Below are 19,811 nucleotides of genomic sequence, written 5' to 3' on the forward strand. Positions count from 1 at the left end.
CTCGATATAGCTGTCCGTACCGTACTTTTACTTTCGTACCCTCTCCTGAGCTGTTTCGACAAGTTTGGGGTCGTATTGAATGGCTTTGTTGCATGAATGCCATCAAGTTTAAAGTTGTGACAAATGTTTCTCCGGAACTACGGATAACAGCGTCATTTGCATTACTCGTCGCCTCTTGTCCAAACAAAGCAGATGCAATCGTCTAGAAATCGAAAATACAGTGCGCTTCAAGTCACACAGAACATCTCTGTATCGCAAGCCTACCCTACACACCTGATTTGATTAAAAAGTAATCAAAACAAACACACGTACTCTTACTCAATTCGTTTGCAACACGGGCATTGAATCATACAAACTGCATGCTAGATAGCGCGACAAGAGATTGTCCTTTCACAATGCGTATCTTTCACGCAAATCAAGTCAAGTCTCTATGAATGTATGCAATACCAAAGAGAGCTAAAACTATTATTAAGTGGCGATAAGTTTAAGAATAAGAATAGCATCATAGAATGATGTTCTTATGACTTTCATCTTATGCCCTTCTTTTTGGTTTTTTTTTTTCCCTGCTTTTACAAGGTTACCAAATTATAAAATGGTGCTATGTCTGACAATTAGGTTCTGGATCTAAATCAAGAAATTTTCCGTGAGATATTCCTGAAAGCCCTGTTGCATCTTCTCGGCACTCCTTTTAGTGAGATACATCAGTAGTCTTGTCCCAACGGATAGCATTGCCTCTGTCTGGCCTTGAGAAGCTGGATCTGGCTTATCGTTTGGTTACTTGATCTGGATCAGCATAGATGCCTATTGTTGTAGAGTTGATGAAGCCTGTAAAATGTCCGGTTGGTTGGGTTGCTCTGTTGATCCGATCGACCGGAGACTGCATGCCTCTGTATACACAGAACCTTGTTGCGTGGGACATACTTTACCCTGCCTGGACAGCGAATATGTCTCTTACAGCGAAGATATGGATCGAGCATTTGATTTCTACAGCTAATAAATGATGGCATACGCAAAACTGGCTTAAAATGTATTTATTGTGCCTGCAGATCACTCGGATGATACGCATCACTAGCAGCTATGGAGCTCTGATGAGTCATGATCCGCTGTGTAGGATATTGAACAGCAAAGAAATACGGTTTGTATCTACGGACCAATCCGATTGTCTCCGCTAAAGAATTACCAGATCCAATGTCATGAACAGAAAGCCATATAAATAGCAAAAGGTTCTCGATCTCCTTCCTTTCTAATAGCGTGTTTTCATACCATCACATATCTTTCAAATGAAGCATTCTATTGATCTGCCTACAGCAGAGATCATTGAAGAAAACGATGCTACTGTCAATACAATGACGCATCAAATGTATGCATCAAGGAATACCGATGCTGCTGCAGGGGATACTGTCATTACCTGCAAAGATGGTGCAGCAGACTCAACGAATACCACACACAACAGTAGTAGCCAAAAGAGCAATGGACTCGCATCTTGGTATCATTTCATCATGGGAGACATCTATGCTTCAGATGATCCCAACCTGTATTCCGAAAGGCGAAAGAATGTCATCATTTTGCTGGTAGCCCTCAGTGGAATTGCTGGACCAATGTCCTCTATGATGTACATGCCTGGTATCTTGGCTGTAGTGCAGGATCTGCATACAACAACGTCTGCTGTCAATGGCACAATCTCGGCTTTCGTAGTGTTCATGGGTATATCGGTAGGTTTTTGCTCACGACACTTGTGTGCATCTGTGTTAACTTGATGATATACAGCCGTTGGTTTGGGCCGCTTTGAGTGATACGTATGGCAGAAAACCAATGTACATCTATAGTGGCATCATCAGTGTAGTCAGCTCTGTTATCGGCGCTAATTCTTCAAATATTGGCATGTTGGTTGTATTCCGTGCTTTGCAATCTTTTGGTTCCAATGCTGGTTTGACGCTGGGCGCTGGTGTTATTGCAGATATGATCCCTGTTGAATCTAGAGGCAAAGCGTATGGCGTATTTTACACGTAGGTAACTGTAGCACCACGCTGATAGCATTGACTTACGTAGTATTTTTGTAGGGGTCCTTTACTAGGTCCTGTCATTGGTAAGTCTTCATCTCGATTTCGTTGATCTGTTCTGAGCAACTCACCCTTTTGCACGTATAGGTCCTACTATTGGCGGCTTCCTGTGTCAATACCTGGGCTGGAGATCCACGTTTTACTTTACTGCCATCTTGTGTGGTGTTTTGCTCATTTTCACAGCATTCTTCTTACCAGAGACAATGAGAAAGCAGCGGCCTTCACCAGAAAAGCCAATGGACGATAGCTTGTCTTCTACCAGCACTACCGTTCAAGTCAAGTCCAAATTCGCATCTTCCTCCCTTTTGACAACACTCTACCACAGTTTCCGTCCAATGGTCACCATGTTGTACGACCCCAACGTCATCCTTTTAATGCTATTCAACAGTGTCATCTTTGCCAGTCTGTACATTTTGAATCCTACCATCACTCAGACATTCAAGCAGATCTACGGTTACACTGAGTGGCAGACAGGCCTGTGCTATCTGTCCCTGGGCGCTGGATTCATGATTGGATCCATTGTCAGTGGACGTCATTCGGATTATGTCTTGAAGCAACTCGCCAAAAAGAATGCAGATGGCAAAAAGGTCATTTCTGAAATGCGGTTGCAAGCTGCAGTGCCATCGTTTTTTCTTATGCCTGCAGGTTATTTGATTTATGGTTGGACTACAGAGAAGCAAGTAGGTGTCTATGCTCCTCTTATTGGTTTGTTCATCTGTAAGTCGGATACGATGTGGCTGCTTCTAGTCAATGTTTTGACTCTTTTTGCTTAATTCATGTAGATGCAATGGGTCAAATGTGGGCTTTCACACCTACAAGTGTGTATCTCGTGGATGCTAAACCAGGTAACATTTCAATTTAGATAATAGCAGTCTGTTTACTGATTTGTTTGATCGACATCAGGGTATTCGGCAACTGCAGTTGGTGTCAACAGCTGTGTTCGTTGCATATTTGCTGCCATCACCACGGTATTCTCGAGCGCTGCTGTAGACGGCTTAGGAAATGGCATTATGTTTACCATTTTGGCAGTGATTGGTATTCTCAACGGAGGCTTCATTATTGCTTGCTACCTGAAAGGCACCAAATGGAGAAGGTCATTTGAGCAAAAGCATATGCCTGATTTATACATTTTGAACAACCCTGACTTGGCTGACGTTTCTGATCTGGACAAGAGCGACAAGGCTGACTTTGCCAAGCAAAATGAAGACCAAGAACTTGAAAAGATACACACTCAACATAGCGCATGTATTGCTTAAATCATTTGTACATTTATCCCATTTCCAACTTGTAAAGCCCCATTACTATTATTCCACAACTACATCATACTTCCTAATCAATCACATCAACTGATGCTTTTTTTTGTAAACCTTATAATAATAAATGCTTGCACATCCACTTGCAAATCATACATTGGCATTGCATGTCAATTCAGCAGATTGTGCAATACAATGCTTCCAAGGCAGATCAGCCTATATTGGCGTCCCGATCATAGATGTCAGGCACCACATTGCGACTTATTTAGCAGAGTCCAAGCAGTCGCTCAACAACCCAGCGTACAAAACATGGAATGTGAGTGCCCATGTAGCACACTGGCCCTCCACGTGGACATACCCCCCCCCTCAGATGAAAAAAGTGACTTTGTCGCACTGGGATGCTGTGCCCCATCCTATACGAAACCACGAGTGCGCGCGGGGTCATCTCATTTTTAAAAATAAACACATTTGTATTTTGCAGTGGGGTTTTGGTGTACACTATGCAACAAGAACAACAACAAAGAAGCCCATACGAAGTGCTAGGAGTAGGCCGGTTTACGACACAAAAGGAAATCCGGAGACGCTACCTACAACTTTGTAAGACGTACCATCCAGATATTTCAGCAAATAAAAAGGTGGATTTCACAGAAATCACAGTTGCTTATGATATGTTAACAAACAATAAACACCAGCAAGCACTAGAAATCAAAAACTACAATTACAATCACAAGCCAATTAATACTAATCTGTGGACAAAGAGAAGTTACATTTTTGGATTTGCATTGGTTGCCTTAACATTTGCTTATGCGTATGAGGGCAGGTCATCCTCATCCAAAGCCTTGCTACCTCATGAAAAGAGGAAATTGGCAACAGCAGCACATCCTTCAGCAGCGAATTCTACTACTGCATCAGACCAGGAACAAGTGAAAAGCAATGATGTAACCCCGTGGCAGGCAGCCGGAACCAGTTATCGTGAATGGCGAAAAGGGTAAAAATGGGTTCACAATGGGCTTACCACATTTCCCTCTCTTTCTCTCTTTCTTCTCTTTTTAACTTTTTCTTTTCTTTTTATATATATATATATATATATATATATACCAAATACCCCTTCTTGCCTCTAACCCTCCCTTTCCTTACCTCCTTGTTCTGTTTTATTGCAACATTAATAAATGCCAAGTACAACCCTGATGCTGCCTTCAAAACCTATCACCATTCCAGGACAACCGCTGGAGACTGAAATGTCGTATCGAGAGATTATAAAACAATTGGCACAAACTACAGCGAAACCGTATGGTGATATACCCCCTATGATGAAATCGAAAAAGAAAAAAAAAACCAAAAAAGACAAAGAGAGTCCACCAACGTCAAAAGCAACATCGACTGCTTCGTCAGAGAGAACCAAACCTATGAGAAGGATGTCGCATGTCGAGGATTGGATTGTTGTCGACAGCAAAGAATCCTTACCCGATGAGGAAGAGCTGGTATGTCCAACTCGGCCAAATTTTAGTGTGATGGGAAAATTAACGTGATTACAGGTACAATCACCATTCAAAAATTTTCTATCTGGAGACTTCTTTACAGAGGTGTTGCCACTACACATGCCACCACCCTCTTTGAGCGAGCGATTTGGATTAGAGGAAGAACAAGGCGAAGGCCGAAAATTACATGATGATGCACAGTTATCGTTAGAGTTAATACAAGAGTACGATGGCGCAAGCGATGATGAGGATGATCAGGTATTAGGCACCAGCTGGAAGTCGTCAAGCTCTGTAATACACAAAGATTTATTACGTCGACACTCGATATCCTCATTTACTTCCTCCACTACTACAGCGTCTTATGCAGTATCGTCGTCTCCTCCACACCTGTCAAATACGGATCATGAATTATGGAAAGAAACACTAGCTAAATTAAAACGATCTCTATTTGTATCACCTCCAACACCTCCAACACCACCACCACCTGTACCCGCACCAGCATCCTCTTCGTCGTCGTCTACTAAAAAGAAAAGAGCCACTAGCAAATTAATCCCTATGCCTATACCACCCAGAAAGATATCTCAAAAAAGAAGATCAGAAGCAACCACTCAACCAAGATTTAACCCAGATACCAACACCTATACAAGAGATACGAGATCCAATCCAGACCACTTGCGAATGATTTCCGCCGAATTGAATATGATGAGAGGGCGAAAACTACTGAGTCCATTGAAGCCAAGAGGTTTTTTGCCTAGAAGAAAGGATGCTTTTGTACGCGGCACTAAGCGCAATAGATCACATTTGATGCAAGAAATTTTGATTGACGAATAAATCGTTTTAGTAAATTAATGATTTTTATGGGGCAGAGAGGACGAATCAACCAATGGTTTATTAATATCTGATTTTAGCATAAATCACTCAATTTAGAATCATGTACCAATACGGGTTCGATTAGCTACGTTACAATTTTCATGTACAATATCGCTTCATGATTGAGCAATCGACATGGCACCAATGATTACTGCCATTATATTTAGATTGAATTAGAGGCTCGAAATAATGGAGTTTTGATTACTACGTTGGACAATTTTGCATCTCGTATAATTCTCATACATGGCCCTTAAATCTCGGTTTTTTTTTTTTGTAAAAAATGTGCAACACAAACAGAAAAAAAGTAGTCAGGGCTAATCTATCGTGCTCTTCTGTTTGCGACTCCCTTTTTGAATAAATTATCGTTTATCTTTATGAGAAACATTTTCGACAGGCAAAAATAATTGAAATGTCGACTATCATTTTCAACACAGATTGGTCAAAACGCGTTTAGTTTCGACTTGTTTAAACTATTTTGTCAGATTCGACTCTGTAAGATGTGATGATCATCCCGTACTTCCATAGGCTTTCTTGAAGTGCTCTTCAAAGCGCATATAATGGTGCTAATTATAAGAGGCGTTTTGAATAAATTTATTGAGCAAAATCAGTAAATGTGAAATGAGATTTTTAGCGAATATGTTGATATTTTGCATACCAAAACCTCACCAAAGTGAATTCAGGGGCTGCTTTGGATCGGTAGCATCATTTTGATCTAATAAATACCTTAATGAAAGTCTTCATTTTTGGGGTCAAAAACGTGATCGTTTGATTTTTGATGAAAACCATGAGGGGTACCTCATGCTTTTTGGTCGATTTTTGATGATGATTTTTTGGTCCCAAAAAAGCTGAGCAAGGATGTAAGAAAATAAGCGTTAGATAAAAGCAATTATTCGGCGCTATTCTGGTGGTCTGAAACGGCTTCCAACGCGAGAATTTTCTGCCCGAATGAATACAATACTCACTGGGTTTTGCTAATTTTCATGTCAAAAGAGTTAGTGCAAGTGTTCCATACGCCATTGAACAACTGTCCCTGTCGATACACTTACGAAGTGTTGCAGGGAATCAGATCCACCGTTACAGACTGTTCAGGAAAGGTTCTCATTTGATGGCTAACTGTTAAACAGTAAAATTCCAGTAGACTGCATTGGTAATGTACCCGTATAGAAATGATTCAGAGCAAAGGTTTATACAAGAGCATTTATTATCAATAAACTAAGCGTTTATATTTTTTTTACAGATATCTCCTCTAGAGACTGGATATTGTATTGGACGCATACATGTAAGCACTTGGGAGTATTAAGCTTGATCTTGAGGTATCATTGTATTCAAGGGCTTCATTTACATGAAAAGCTGCATGACAGCACCTGAAAGAATTTCGTTTCCACGAAATATCTATTCCAAGAAAACGTGGGCTTAAGCTATTAGGCTATCATTGTCAAGTTTTTATATAAATTTCCAAGTGATTGCTAATTGCTTAGCAAGAAATCCTTGCCCAGTAAGTATGCTTGGTCGCTCTGATGACTCGAATGTTTATTGCTCAAATCAACATCAAGAAAGTCATCTAAACTCATATTCTCGTCATGTCTAGTAGATTACAAACGCATGAAATCCAGCTGTCAGGCACCAATTGTGGTATAAATAAGGGAGGAGCTCCAATCACACATCTCTTTGACATTTGTGAAAAATCTTCATGGCATTTTCACCACTCTACGCATTTTGCTTTCAAATAATTCAAATAGACAGGCATTCATCATATTGTCCAGCATCTACAATGGCTCAAATATGCCTCTTTTTAGCTGGATCCATAGATAGGTCAAGGACTGCAGCTCACTTTGTTCATGAATGCTGGTGACTGTGTAAGTGACCGTCTGGAGCAATGTATTCACACCATTTTGAAGGGAAGGGGCCTGTCTAAAAAACACACAGAGTGGGGGGTGAACATTGGAGGACAAAACTGGAAGCATCTCTTCTCTTCAACACCCTTTTTTTTGCGTAAATGTTTCGTTTAGGAAGAGTTTTGCAACATGCCACCAGTAAGGCACCTACTGTGTTTGGTGCAAAAGTATACCAACCTACCAACAACAGCATGGCTTCATTGATCTCTCGCTTCAGTCAAATGCGCACTTACACTAGCAGCAACAAACCCCCTGTGGAAAGTCCTAGCTTTTTGACAGGTTTCAATACACAAGGCAATGCCATGAACAGCATCAAGTCTTCCGCTTCACCTTCTAGCCAATTCAAGACAAAGAAGCCCACAACACCTGGTAAACGTTGGTTGAAGCGTGTGCCTCGTGATCATCTCTACAAGGGTAAAGCAGTTCGTAGTTTGACTGTGGCTAAACGCAGCTCTGGTGGTCGTAACAACACAGGTCGCATCACTATCCGTCACCGCGGTGGAGGACACAAGAGACGTATTCGTGTGTTGGATTGGCACCGTCAAGAAGCAGGCTCACAAACTGTGATGCGACTCGAACATGACCCTGGACGTACTGCATGGATCGCCTTATTAAAGAATGACACTACTGGAAAACTGAGCTACATCATCGCTCCTCACGGCATCAAAGCTGGCGACAAAGTGACATCTTACAGACAACAACAACAAGAAGAGCAGAGCCCCGAGGATCCTGTGATCACTCGTACAGTCGCAGTGGATGCTGGTAATTGTATGCCTTTGAAGATGATTCCGGTCGGCACCATTTTGCACAACATTGGTTTGAAGCGCAATGGACCTGCAGTCATGGCAAGAGCAGCTGGTGCTTATGCTCAATTGATCCAAACTGGAGAAACTGGTTACGCTCAAGTTCGTTTGTCCAGCGGTGAAGTTCGTTTAGTACCTGTGGATGCATGTGCTACTATTGGTGCTGTCAGTAACCCTGATCATCAGCATGAAATGCTTGGTAAGGCTGGTAGATCAAGATGGCTTGGTATTCGTCCCACAGTTCGTGGTATGGCTATGAATGCTTGCGACCATCCTCACGGTGGTGGTAGAGGTAAATCAAAGGGTAACAAAGACCCTAGATCTCCTTGGGGTGTATTGGCAAAGGGTGGTAAGACCAGAAAGACACCTAATCAATTCGTGGTCAAGCCTAGACCAAGACGATAAGCTGCTTTATCGCCAAAAGATTTACGTATATAGATTTTAACTCTCTCTTTTCTCTCCTTTGTATTATGAATATTGAACAAAAACCACATTAAAAAAATTACATACATAATTGCATTTTGAGATGCTCTTTTTTTTTTTTTTTTTTTTTTTTTTTTCTTTTTCGCCCCTTTTCTTTTTATATTCATACACTAGATTTCACATTATGTCTCTCCCTTCTGAACAAGATGGATCTCTCAATGCACTTCAGTCTGATGTGGATGATTCCATTGACTTGAATCAGTTTGACGAGGGCTACATGAACGTTTCTGAAGAAGCATACTTTCTCAATGCGACCGATGAAGAGTACATGACAAACGACTGGAGCATCAGTCAGGATCCTGATCTCGAAGAGTGTCCTGTTTATGCGAGTTTCTCGGGAGAGCCGTACAGAGAATGCATCATTTACAATCAGTTATCGGCAAACGACCCTCAAACAACCATTCCTCCTAGTGTGGATTCCAGCTACAGCTCTGGTTTTGTGCAAGCATTGTGCAGATCAGTCAGACAAGTCGATGAAGCATTTCTAGTCAATGTTGTGATGCAACTTAATGCCCAGCAGCCTACATTCAGTTCAGTAATAGATCACAACGCTTGTGCATTAGAAGGAGGAAGAAACAGCGAGCAAGAGACCGAACAAGCCAGACACGAGCAGCTTCTCATGGGTGAAGATGTACCCCTCCACCACCACCAAGTGCAACTTAACAAGCTTGAATTGATCGAATCAGAAGAGATACAAAGAATCACTGGCAGTGCCTTCAACAGCGAAGATCACATCAATGAGAGACTCGGTAGTTCAAAGCATGATCTGTCTGGCAATGATAAACCTTTCATGTTTGAGGACGACCTCGACGGCAAGGATTTCTCTTCATGGCTACTATACGGTAGCGACGATGATATGGCGGCCTTCAAGGTAGGTGCATTTTTACTAATGGATACCAAGGTAGTTTATTCATTTACGCTTGTGTATACATTTGTTGAAGGATGTGCTAAGCGAGAATGCCTCTGGAGACAAACCTCAGTCTACTGTTCGCACCCACACCAAGAGTAGCTCAATCGATACACCTACTGCAAACCTCCATGATGACAACCATGACAAAAGCACTAAAGAGCATACGGTACCTGGATCAGGATCTCAAGCAAACAAAGCTTCTTTGGATAAAAAGTGTAAAAGCGACATCGTAGATAATTCAGAAAAAGAGCCTGCGCATCGATGCAGCTCTAAATTACTGAGTAACTTGGGCCCAATGCAATGCAATAGCTCTAATAATCAACCACGACGACAGTCTCCTGTACTTGACACTAACGGCCCCTCTGATGCTGGTTTCAGTTTTCGAGACGCTATCGTCCGCACAAGCACACCCGACAACAGCGCAAGACATTCGTTTATTGTAGGCAATCATGCAAATAGAGAATCTTCTCCCATCAAGGAAATCAAAAGATCGAAATACTTTTTTCGTGATCATCGCAATGCATCAAATGTTAGAAAAGCTGCTAAGCCAACAAAATAATCCCTTAAAGTCCTTATGTTAAAAAAATATTACTCTAAGAATATAGTTGCCTAAGCTTGTAAAGAACCCACTTATATTATAATAAATGTTCAATCCCTCAACACTTTTACAGCCCTAATATGGAAACTGAGTTGCCTGGCATCTGTCAAGCCTGGCTCATATATGATTAACCAGCCCACCAGCCAAGATTAATTTAAGCCCAGAATCACGGTCTGTTCCAGATTGGCCAAATCTGGAGCTTTTTCGACTCGATTGAACTATTCTAGCAGATTTGACTAAGTAACACATCATGACCACCCCATGCTTCCTTAAGCCTTCCTGGAGTACTTTTCAAGGCGCATCCAATGGTGCCAAGTAAGATATATGTTTTGAATAAACTTATTGAATAATTTGCGAAAATATGAAAAGAGGTTTCTGGTCAAAATGTCGAAATTTTGCATATGAAGACCTGGTAAAATTGGTTTCAGAGGTTGCTTTGGATCGAGAGAAACATTTTGATTCAATTCATACCATAGTAAAAGTCTTCGTTATCAAGGTAAAAAAATGCAATCGTTTGATTTTCGATCAAAACCATGAGGTACCCCTCATGCTTTTGGGTCAATTTTTGTCCATGTTTTTTTTGATCCCCAAAAAGTTGAGCAAAAGTATTAGGAAGTAAGTGCCAAATGAGAGCAACTGTTTGGTGCTATTCTGACGATCTAAAACGATCTTGAACGCGAGAAAACGCAGCTCAAATGCACCCAGATTTTGCTGTATTAGACACACTTTTGACTAAAAAGGGATAATATCTCTATGCTGCTTACCCGTATATGAAATAGCTACGCGTATATGGATGTAGGTCATCACATAAGAATCAGATCCACAGACAATATGAAGAGTTTTTATGTGTAAGTAGAGGGTCAACATGAAAGTAGCAGTATTTTGACAAGATACGCAAGGGCAATCGATAGCGCGAGCTGCTGCTGCGCAGGTTGGTTCTCACCGAAGCAAAGCGAAGGTAGAGAGCCATCCAAAGCGTAAACACTTGTTCTAATAATAAAAAACTGATAACTGAAAAGATTTGGGATTTTAGCATTGTGGGGAAAATCCAGATTCTGCGTGATACACGGCTTACATGCACCTGGATCAGAAACTTGGCCGCGAGGGTGTGCATTGCATTTTGTATGCTATGCCTTGTCCATGTGCTGTACGATATGCGAGATTGGCATTGACATCAGGGCCACTCTTGCTGTCGTAATATATACCTTCTACGCAAGTGCATATCGCAGACATGTGCAGCAGGATATTCGGCAATGGTGGCCTACAAAATCTATTTATAATGGCGCTAATTGGGTGGTATGACCCTGACTTGACACCTCTTGATCGTCTTGATGCTCCAAACTCCCGCCACTGATGATGGTAGAATTTGCTATGAATATATAAATATCTCCACATGCTGACTAAATGAAAGCCGGAGATCCGATTACATTTGAGTATACAGACTTCAAGGAGTGGGAGATGAAAAAGCTCCTTGAGAGTCCATCTAAAATTACATTTAATTGTTTAAATTGTTCAAAAAATGTGCCTACATATTTCAGTGTCTATTTCTGTTGCTAGTTGTAGATTAGTCTTTATCCTGCTATCCTTATTTTTATAGTACAAACATAGAGAGGATCAAGCTCAAGTGAAGAGGAAGAGGAGTCTAAAGTGTGATATTAAAATGATTTAGATCATAAATGGCTTGAATTCTAGACTACAAGTCTATTTACCCATATATAAACAAACAACTTCTCAAGGGATACTTGAATTTCTTCTTATTTCTCTCTCTTACATCACTCTTTCAAAATGATGCTCAGCAAACTAACACTATCCACATCCATCAGCTTGAATCTAAGCAGTTACAAACGAAAGAGACCGTCGAGTTTTGTCTCTAACATTGGCCCATTATTACGACGCATCAAAAAATCATTAAATCAGCATACACATCCATCAACTGCACGACGATCAAATACAGTGCATTGCTGTCTGAGCAATTACCAAGAAACACCAGAGAAGCATACACTGATTGCATCTCTTAATGAAGAACAAGGTAAGGAAACTCTCCCTAACAGCCGACATTTGGCCTTGTATTCTGACATGTTGTGCAGACGATACTATTCAAATGAGCTGGTCTCAGGAAACCTTGATGTATGCCTTGGCACTCGATTCAGAAAACAGCAAAAGATACACTCAACATGCCGAAAATTGGTGGTCAACAACACCTTCACCACTGCCATCATCTTCTAATGTCATCATGGCTAATTAAATGTACATATTTACATTATATATTTCATCATATCACCCAACTACGGTAGTTACACAGACTCAATCAAACGATCCATGATATCATTTCTACTTGTATATTTTCGAACGTAAAAACTATTTAATTAAAGTTGAATAATTTGTTTATTTGCATTGAATGGTCCGAGTAGGGTGTTTGGTCCCATACTTGAAAATTTCTCCTAGCACCAGGCCTCTGCCATGATCCTGTTCCTTGTATCACGCACATGGTATCAGATCAACATATTTTGCATATTACAGCACTCAACCAGCTTGCAACCTACGAATGTTTCACGCCCAATGAGTTTCTATGCAACACTACTTAAAACTGCTTCTCTGGATTGAATGTCTTGTAAACGTTTATTGTATGATATATGAGTTTATGTACAATTTGGTATATATGTATTTTTTTTTGTTTTAAATTGAGGTTAATAAACCTGTGTGCTCATCAGGTTCACTGGTATGTGGTTTTTGATAATCTGACTTTTTATAGATCAACTTCATTCGAGTCCACCACGTCGTTCCGCATATGCCATCCTCCTCATCTAGTGAATCTGTCTTGAGAAAAGGCTGTGAATAGTCAGATGGTGTGATGCTCAACGTCGAATTTGAATCGCTGGATGTCGATGTTGAAGATGAAGGCTGCAATGATATCACCAAGACGCCATACACCAACAGCACAATGCCGAAAAGCACGGCCAATACTTGCCAGTAAAATAGTCTCTCCCATTGATTGTAATACACCAAGCCGTTAAACAAGCAGGACACGTTGAAAGAGCAAAAGTTGAGGGGCACCAAAATGATGGTATCACACAATTGAACACCACGATTTAAATAATACAACTGCAGAAAATGGTTAATATAAAACTAGGAAAACCCACATGTTAATTTGATTACCTGTAATACAGCCGTGAAAACCAATGCAAACACGATTACCCAAGTCAGAGGATAGATGAACTGATTGTCGTGCTGAAATACTGTCAAGATCAACAGCTCCAAGCCGCTTTTGGCAAACAACATGGCTTGGCTGCTGATATTGGCTCCAAACACACCGTAACTAATGCCCAACCACATTTTCAAATCGGGATGTGTCCAATGATTCGGTCTTACTTTCATCAAATATTCAATCACATGAGTCGAGAACAAGCCAATACAAGTGAACACCTCCACCAGCGAAAAGTAAATAATGAATGAAGGTCGCTTATACAGAGCAATCAGGTCCTTGAGTGTGTGTTGAGGCTCTGGTACAGTACCGAATCCAGCGACGAGTGCAGCCCCCAAAACGATCAATCCAGTGCCGAAAACAGTTCGCTTGGTAAACGGATCACCCAGAATACACTTTGCAAACAGAGCGTTGAATACAAGACCAATGGCACCGATGGGAGCCAGTATCACTATAGGTAAATAGCCTATTGTGCATGTCGATCCTATTAAATTTGATATTGTGTAAACCAGAAAACCAGATACCCACATAGGTCTTTTGTACAGTGGTATAGTTGAATCGATGACGAGATGCGACTTTCTTTGCAATGAGATACCGAATGCCTGTGTCATGCTTGCTACCAGCGCAATTAGCAGTGGTCTCCAGATTTCTTCCTTGAGCATCAACATATATATATATATATATATAAAGTGATAGAAAGAGGAAAAAAAGAGGATATTTTTTGAAATCTAAATTTAGCCCCTCCAAATGGCCCTTTTTATATTTGGATTTTTGTATGACTTGAGAAAGAGAGATATGGATTAAACTTTATTGTTGGTGTACTCTCGCTTCTCATATCTGAAATCTCCTAATGGGCTACTCCCTAACGACAGTACTACTGCCAAAGACATCGCATGTAGGAAAAATTACATAAAAAAGAGGGGCCTGGACTTGATTGCAATATATATAAATCTGATGTGCACTTTTATTTCAGACTAGATACGATTTTACTGACTGCAAATGTCGGATAACTCTACCAAGAAGAGGTACATTGAGTGATGAAACGATAACGTTTGGGCAACTTCAACTGGCAAAAACCACAAAAAGGGGGTGTAGAAAGGCTTTGCAAAGGTAACATCACTATGTATGTAAAGAAATCAAGTTCAGAACATCCACATCAGCCCTCTTTTTGCGATGATTGGATTTGCATATCAGAAACATTTGTGTGGGTTAAAGGTAGATACACCTGATTACTGGCAGTATTGTGCTGTGTATATGACAGACGTTCTGAGCCAATATCATAGATAAATCTAGTAGTGGTGTACGGTAGATCAGAGTGTTCTTTAAGAAAATACAAAATGAATAGGTTACTTCAGAAAACATACTGTCATATTCAAATTTTAGTGAATCTAAGTAAGAACTGAGTGAGATAGGCAGTACGTATACCACCGTTGAATCTATGTCAATGGTCATTTCAAGATATGTATTATTTATATTTGTGAGCGGTATATATTCCATTATTACTTTCTGGAAAAGCATACCTCTCGATGTCAGGTTATTCATTGAGCCCGCATATCATCATAAAGCCTTTATCTCCAATCCCCTTTTTCTTTTTGGGTGCAAAATGGGTGAACTCAACCTTTGATCTCTAAAATAGTTAAATCACTTGATCGGATTCAGAGCATGAATTGGATACATCGGATAGAATGTAATTGAAGAGACTTCCTCCACTGAAAAACATGCAGTTCTCAGGTGTCATGGAGAAAGGTGGTTTATCAACCCCTTCGGTTAGACAAAATGCAAGAGCCGCTATGCCCGTCGTTCTACGCCATGATCAAGTGAATGAACACAATTAAAGCAAGCCTAGCATTAGTGTATGGTTTAAGGTTGCTTTAAATAAACATATATAAAATAAACACGTAGATGTTAACAAGGCACACATTCAAATTATGGAAACTTGAATAAGGTGGGCAATTTTGCATTTCGCAACGTAAATTGCCTTCTGGACGGCCAAATATAGCGAATAAATCCACCAAGTATAAAGGCGAACGTTAGAGACAACGAAAAAGTAGCCAGTCTAAGCTACAGTGCGTATCAGTTCTCAATCGTTATCATATTGGCTTCACAAACATTGATTGTCTTCATGGTATGAGTATCACTGTTAATCTTGACAGCCGCCAAAGAAACAATTTAAACACTTGCTACACTTTTGTTCCAAATTGGCCAAATTTTGCTAAATTGGACTCAAATGATCTATTTTGCAAGATTCGACTATATAAATTGTGATGATCATCTTATGCCCCCCTTATGCTTTTTTGGAGCACTTTTCGAGGCGCATCTAATAGTGGCGATCACAAATAGGTTTTTGACTGAAATTATTGAGCACCATCAGAAAATTCGAATTGAGGTTTTTGGTTAAAATGTCGAGATTTTGTGTACAAATGTCTCGCAAACAAAGTTTCAGGAGCTGCTTTGAAGTGAAAGAAACATTTTGATTCAATATATACCATAGTAAAAGTCTTCGTTTTCAAGGTGAAAAATGCGATTGTTTGATTTCTGATGAAAACCATGAGGTGCCCCTCATGGTTTTTGATCGATTTTTGGCCATGTTTTTTTAGGTCTCAAAATAATGGAACAAAGGTGTTAGAAAGTAAGTGCTAGAAGAAAGTAATGATTTGGCGCTATTTTGGCAGTCTAAAACGGCTTATAACACGAGAAAGTACGACTTGAATGCATCCAAATTTTGCGAGGCATCGAGAATTGTAGAAAAGCTAGTGAATTCGTGCTGAAATGACACATGTCACATACAAAGTTTCATCCGCTTAGGAGTACAAGATTTAAGGATTACTCTCTGATAAGCACTGCCATGCAGATAAAAGTTATGATTTAATATATTATTTATGAATTGGAATCTGAAGGATTTTCAAAAAGTTGAAATTGTGTTATATTCTATGTTCCAATAACAACAATTCCATTTTTTTTTAAAAAAGGTGGCAGGTTAAGAAGATATGAAAGACGGCATGATTGACTAGAGCCGGGCATAATTGCTAATACGGACAGAATAAAAAGACGGCAACTTGCCACCCCCATATCTAATCAAATAATAATCCTAATGCCAGTAGGGTTGTCGAGGGGGTTGTGGTTGTTGTGGTTGGTACAGTTGCTGGAATGGAGGGTGAGCTCGAGGAGCAGAAGGTGCTGGATGATTGTTGCTAGTGTACATTATGTCGTGATTTTGTTGTTGTTGTTGTTGTTGTTGCTGTAGCTGTTGCTGTTGATGATAATAGTCTTCATAAGCACTATAGTCGTATTTATTGATGGGTATAGCAGCATTGTACATTGATTTATTTACATAAGGCTGTTGAGGTGGAGGTTGTGTTTGTTGCTGTTGCTGTTGTTGCTGGTAGGATAATGGATAATATCCATGGTTTTGAGCTTGTGGTACGGGTGGTGGAGGAGGAGGAGCATGATGTGCTGGATGAGAGTGTGGGTGAGGATATTGCTGTGCTAAATGTGGAGGAGGAGGAGGAGGTGTTTGGTTCATCATTTCCATTGGTGGATGTGGTGGTAATGTATTGTATCTATCACGAGCAAATAAATGTCCATTTGCACCACCATTCATTAGAGGAGAATGACCATAAAAAGAAGTGTCATAATAAGCCTAATTATGGGTCAATGTCAATCTTTCGAATCGAAATGTAAGCCTGTATCTATATGCATACCATTCTCTGGGGATCAGCACTGTAGTAGTCTGGCGGTATACCGCCAGAGTATCCTGCGACCGAATTATGTATATTAGCAACGTAGGTTGCATATGGATTCATGGAATAAGGTTCGGTATATACATGTGGTTGGGTAGGTTGAGGCTGAACAGCTTGTTGTTGCTGTGGCTGAATGTGTGCAGGTTGTTGTTGAGGATGGAATGGTTCAGGAAGAGGCTTATCAATATTATGAAAAGACGCCAAGCCATTAGACACTACTGATGATGTTGTTGTATTTGTAGCAGCAGTAGCAGCAGTAGCTACGATTGGTGTTTCTTTGGGTTTAGCTTGCTCCGAAATTTGTGCTATGGTAGGTGCTGGTGATGGGGAAGGTGTTACATCCACAGTAATCTCTTCCAGCGGTTGCGGTGCTTGTTTGGCAATATTTTCGATAATGGCTGTTTCTTCCACGGCCTCTTCGTTCTCATCTCTACTCATCTCTTCTCCATTCGCTAAATTTAGACTACCAAATTGCACATTGACAGATGGTAAGTCTGCTTGTTGATTGTTGGGCAAAATCACTGGCTCTGTCTGTTTCAATCGTCTGATAGTAGGCTTTCGGATAGTAGTAGTAGTAGTAGTAGTTGTATTTGATACCACCACTGGCTCTGCAAGTACCACTGGCTCTGCAATTACCACTGGCTCTGCGTTAGGCTCTTCCTCAACAATCGCTGCTAAAGTTTCTGGCTCATGTGTATTCAACTGATCCACTGCCTGTTCGATTGCTTTGTCTGTAATTTGTTCCAATACTTGCTCGACTACTTCCTCCTGAATATGATCTACTAGTTGTTTGACCATTGTATTATCAACTTCTACCTTTTTTTCTTCTCGTGCCGTTAAGATGGGTGGGGCCTCAGAAGGCGAATCCTCCATGGGTTGAACCATTACTTCAGGTTTTGTTGGCCCTTTTGCAATGCTTGCCCACGAAGGCTTTTTTTCCTCCTCATCCTCTTCTTTCTCCACAACTTCCTTTTCGACCTTGTCTTTTTTGCTGTTATTTCTCTTTGATTTATCTATTTGATATCGTAATGATGAGTTGTTTATGCATCGTTGCATGCTTTATAATTGACATACGATGCTTTCCATTGTTCTTGGATTTGCTGTTATTTCCAAGCGCTAATATGATGTCAAATATGGTTAATAAGCTGTCTATTGAGTTCGAAGGCGTTTTGTTACCTTTACCATCGGCCAAAGCATTTGCTGTTGATGTTGGAGTGGTGTTGTTGGATGATGATTTATGATTTGACTTTTTATGATTCAACTGTGCTGATGATGGCTTGGGCTTTGGTTTCTTCGACTTGACTTGACCCCATTGATTTGCATGGCCTTCTGAAATACGTGTGATGGCAAGATCCAAATCGCCTTGGCATTCGTCCATTACAAACAGCAAATCATTATGACTCCAATCTGGAAATAGTTCAGTTAAGGAAGGCAATGCTTGTCTGTATTGAGCTCGAAGTGATTTGATATCATTTAGGCTGTTTCTTTGTCTCACACCTGAATTGGGTGGCATGTTGGGGTTATATAAAAGGCAAAGGAAGTGTAAAAGAAAAGACCCCTCATTCGGATCTCGTCTTGAAAGATATCAAATAAACCCAATACAGCCAGTGGTGGACAGCATTCAACGCGACTTTCCATGTAGCTGGGTGACATCAAGTTTATTCAACCTCAGAATCCAACAATCAGATCTTTTGCTTGGAGATTGCATGTAACTCCAATGCTCATAACCATCGTTGTTGTTCTCAATATTCAAAGAATTGCATGTCATCGAAGTATTCAAACTATACCGGAAGATATGATGGGTTTTATTGAGGGCATTCCCAAGCCATTTTGATTTGTACAGTATCCAGTCAATGTCTACGAGGGTTCAAGGTACCAATTGGTGCGTAAATGTGCTGATTTACAGGCTGAAGGCGCCTTCTTGGTCAATGTTTCCATAAACTACCAGTATTATAACTTATAATATAATTATTGTAAGTGGTGCTATGTAGATTATATGCAAAGATCGTAACCCAATGCAATTCAGAAATGACCAAGATATTAATGGCTAGATCACAAATCAACTAGAGCATGACTAGCTATAGTCGGCTGTTCAGCTACTATATGGTCGAAGTATTCAAAGATGAGGACTTTCTCGACAAAACTTGCGATTCATAAACAGCGTGAGTCAATAATTATTTAGGCCTGATACATGTATAAAGTTGTTCGTTGGTAATTGACAAGCTTTCGTCAAATGTTCAAAGACAAGCAAAGTAACTGCGAGAAAGCCTACTATGTATCCACCGCAACATCGCCAAAATCGAAAACAAGAAGATGCAGCGAGTCAAAATCTTTAACACAAGAGGCACATTTGTAAATATCAGAGCATTTTATTATCACTGATATGACTATGCATGGCAATTAAGCTGACATTTGCTTGGTGTAGTTTAAATGCTTATAACAAATCTACAAAGTCGAAATCATTGTTTCCTTTTATGCTAATGTTTACGTCTTCTTCGTGGATCGTCTTCTCTTTACAT

General features: G+C 40.3%; 8 protein-coding genes across 8 annotated transcripts; 6 read left to right on the forward strand and 2 right to left on the reverse strand.

The window, feature by feature from the left end:
* Nucleotides 1-1,280: 1,280 nt before the first annotated feature.
* CTDSPL2 (CTD small phosphatase-like protein 2) lies at nucleotides 1,281-3,316 on the forward strand (the record flags this gene model as incomplete). The annotated part of the gene is made up of 6 exons (XM_064824200.1): nucleotides 1,281-1,712; nucleotides 1,768-2,006; nucleotides 2,061-2,086; nucleotides 2,148-2,777; nucleotides 2,843-2,905; nucleotides 2,964-3,316. The coding sequence occupies 6 exons, from the start codon at nucleotides 1,281-1,283 to the stop codon at nucleotides 3,314-3,316; spliced, it is 1,743 nt and encodes a 580-aa protein (XP_064677136.1).
* Nucleotides 3,317-3,813: 497 nt separating this feature from the next.
* On the forward strand, nucleotides 3,814-4,305 carry ATC70_004901 (uncharacterized protein; the record flags this gene model as incomplete). Its single annotated transcript, XM_064824201.1, has 1 exon — nucleotides 3,814-4,305. The coding sequence occupies one exon, from the start codon at nucleotides 3,814-3,816 to the stop codon at nucleotides 4,303-4,305; it is 492 nt and encodes a 163-aa protein (XP_064677137.1).
* A 177-nt stretch (nucleotides 4,306-4,482) lies between these two features.
* Nucleotides 4,483-5,622, forward strand: POL12 (DNA-directed DNA polymerase alpha subunit pol12; the record flags this gene model as incomplete). Its single annotated transcript, XM_064824202.1, has 2 exons — nucleotides 4,483-4,794; nucleotides 4,849-5,622. The coding sequence occupies 2 exons, from the start codon at nucleotides 4,483-4,485 to the stop codon at nucleotides 5,620-5,622; spliced, it is 1,086 nt and encodes a 361-aa protein (XP_064677138.1).
* Nucleotides 5,623-7,657: 2,035 nt separating this feature from the next.
* ATC70_004903 (uncharacterized protein) lies at nucleotides 7,658-8,764 on the forward strand (the record flags this gene model as incomplete). Its single annotated transcript, XM_064824203.1, has 1 exon — nucleotides 7,658-8,764. The coding sequence occupies one exon, from the start codon at nucleotides 7,658-7,660 to the stop codon at nucleotides 8,762-8,764; it is 1,107 nt and encodes a 368-aa protein (XP_064677139.1).
* Nucleotides 8,765-8,966: 202 nt separating this feature from the next.
* Nucleotides 8,967-10,311, forward strand: PRP8 (pre-mRNA-splicing factor 8; the record flags this gene model as incomplete). Its single annotated transcript, XM_064824204.1, has 2 exons — nucleotides 8,967-9,713; nucleotides 9,784-10,311. 2 exons carry the CDS (start codon nucleotides 8,967-8,969, stop codon nucleotides 10,309-10,311), a joined length of 1,275 nt encoding a protein of 424 aa, XP_064677140.1.
* Nucleotides 10,312-12,135: 1,824 nt separating this feature from the next.
* On the forward strand, nucleotides 12,136-12,595 carry ATC70_004905 (uncharacterized protein; the record flags this gene model as incomplete). Its single annotated transcript, XM_064824205.1, has 2 exons — nucleotides 12,136-12,379; nucleotides 12,438-12,595. The coding sequence occupies 2 exons, from the start codon at nucleotides 12,136-12,138 to the stop codon at nucleotides 12,593-12,595; spliced, it is 402 nt and encodes a 133-aa protein (XP_064677141.1).
* A 431-nt stretch (nucleotides 12,596-13,026) lies between these two features.
* On the reverse strand, nucleotides 13,027-14,220 carry NEM1_1 (Nuclear envelope morphology protein 1; the record flags this gene model as incomplete). Its single annotated transcript, XM_064824206.1, has 2 exons — nucleotides 13,027-13,452; nucleotides 13,507-14,220. 2 exons carry the CDS (start codon nucleotides 14,218-14,220, stop codon nucleotides 13,027-13,029), a joined length of 1,140 nt encoding a protein of 379 aa, XP_064677142.1.
* A 2,420-nt stretch (nucleotides 14,221-16,640) lies between these two features.
* ATC70_004907 (uncharacterized protein) lies at nucleotides 16,641-18,805 on the reverse strand (the record flags this gene model as incomplete). Its single annotated transcript, XM_064824207.1, has 4 exons — nucleotides 16,641-17,192; nucleotides 17,254-18,305; nucleotides 18,367-18,408; nucleotides 18,469-18,805. 4 exons carry the CDS (start codon nucleotides 18,803-18,805, stop codon nucleotides 16,641-16,643), a joined length of 1,983 nt encoding a protein of 660 aa, XP_064677143.1.
* Nucleotides 18,806-19,811: the final 1,006 nt, after the last annotated feature.

Source organism: Mucor velutinosus (genome assembly GCF_035048745.1).
Source record: "Mucor velutinosus strain NIH1002 chromosome Unknown tig00001542, whole genome shotgun sequence".
Taxonomy (NCBI): Eukaryota; Fungi; Mucoromycota; class Mucoromycetes; order Mucorales; family Mucoraceae; genus Mucor; species Mucor velutinosus.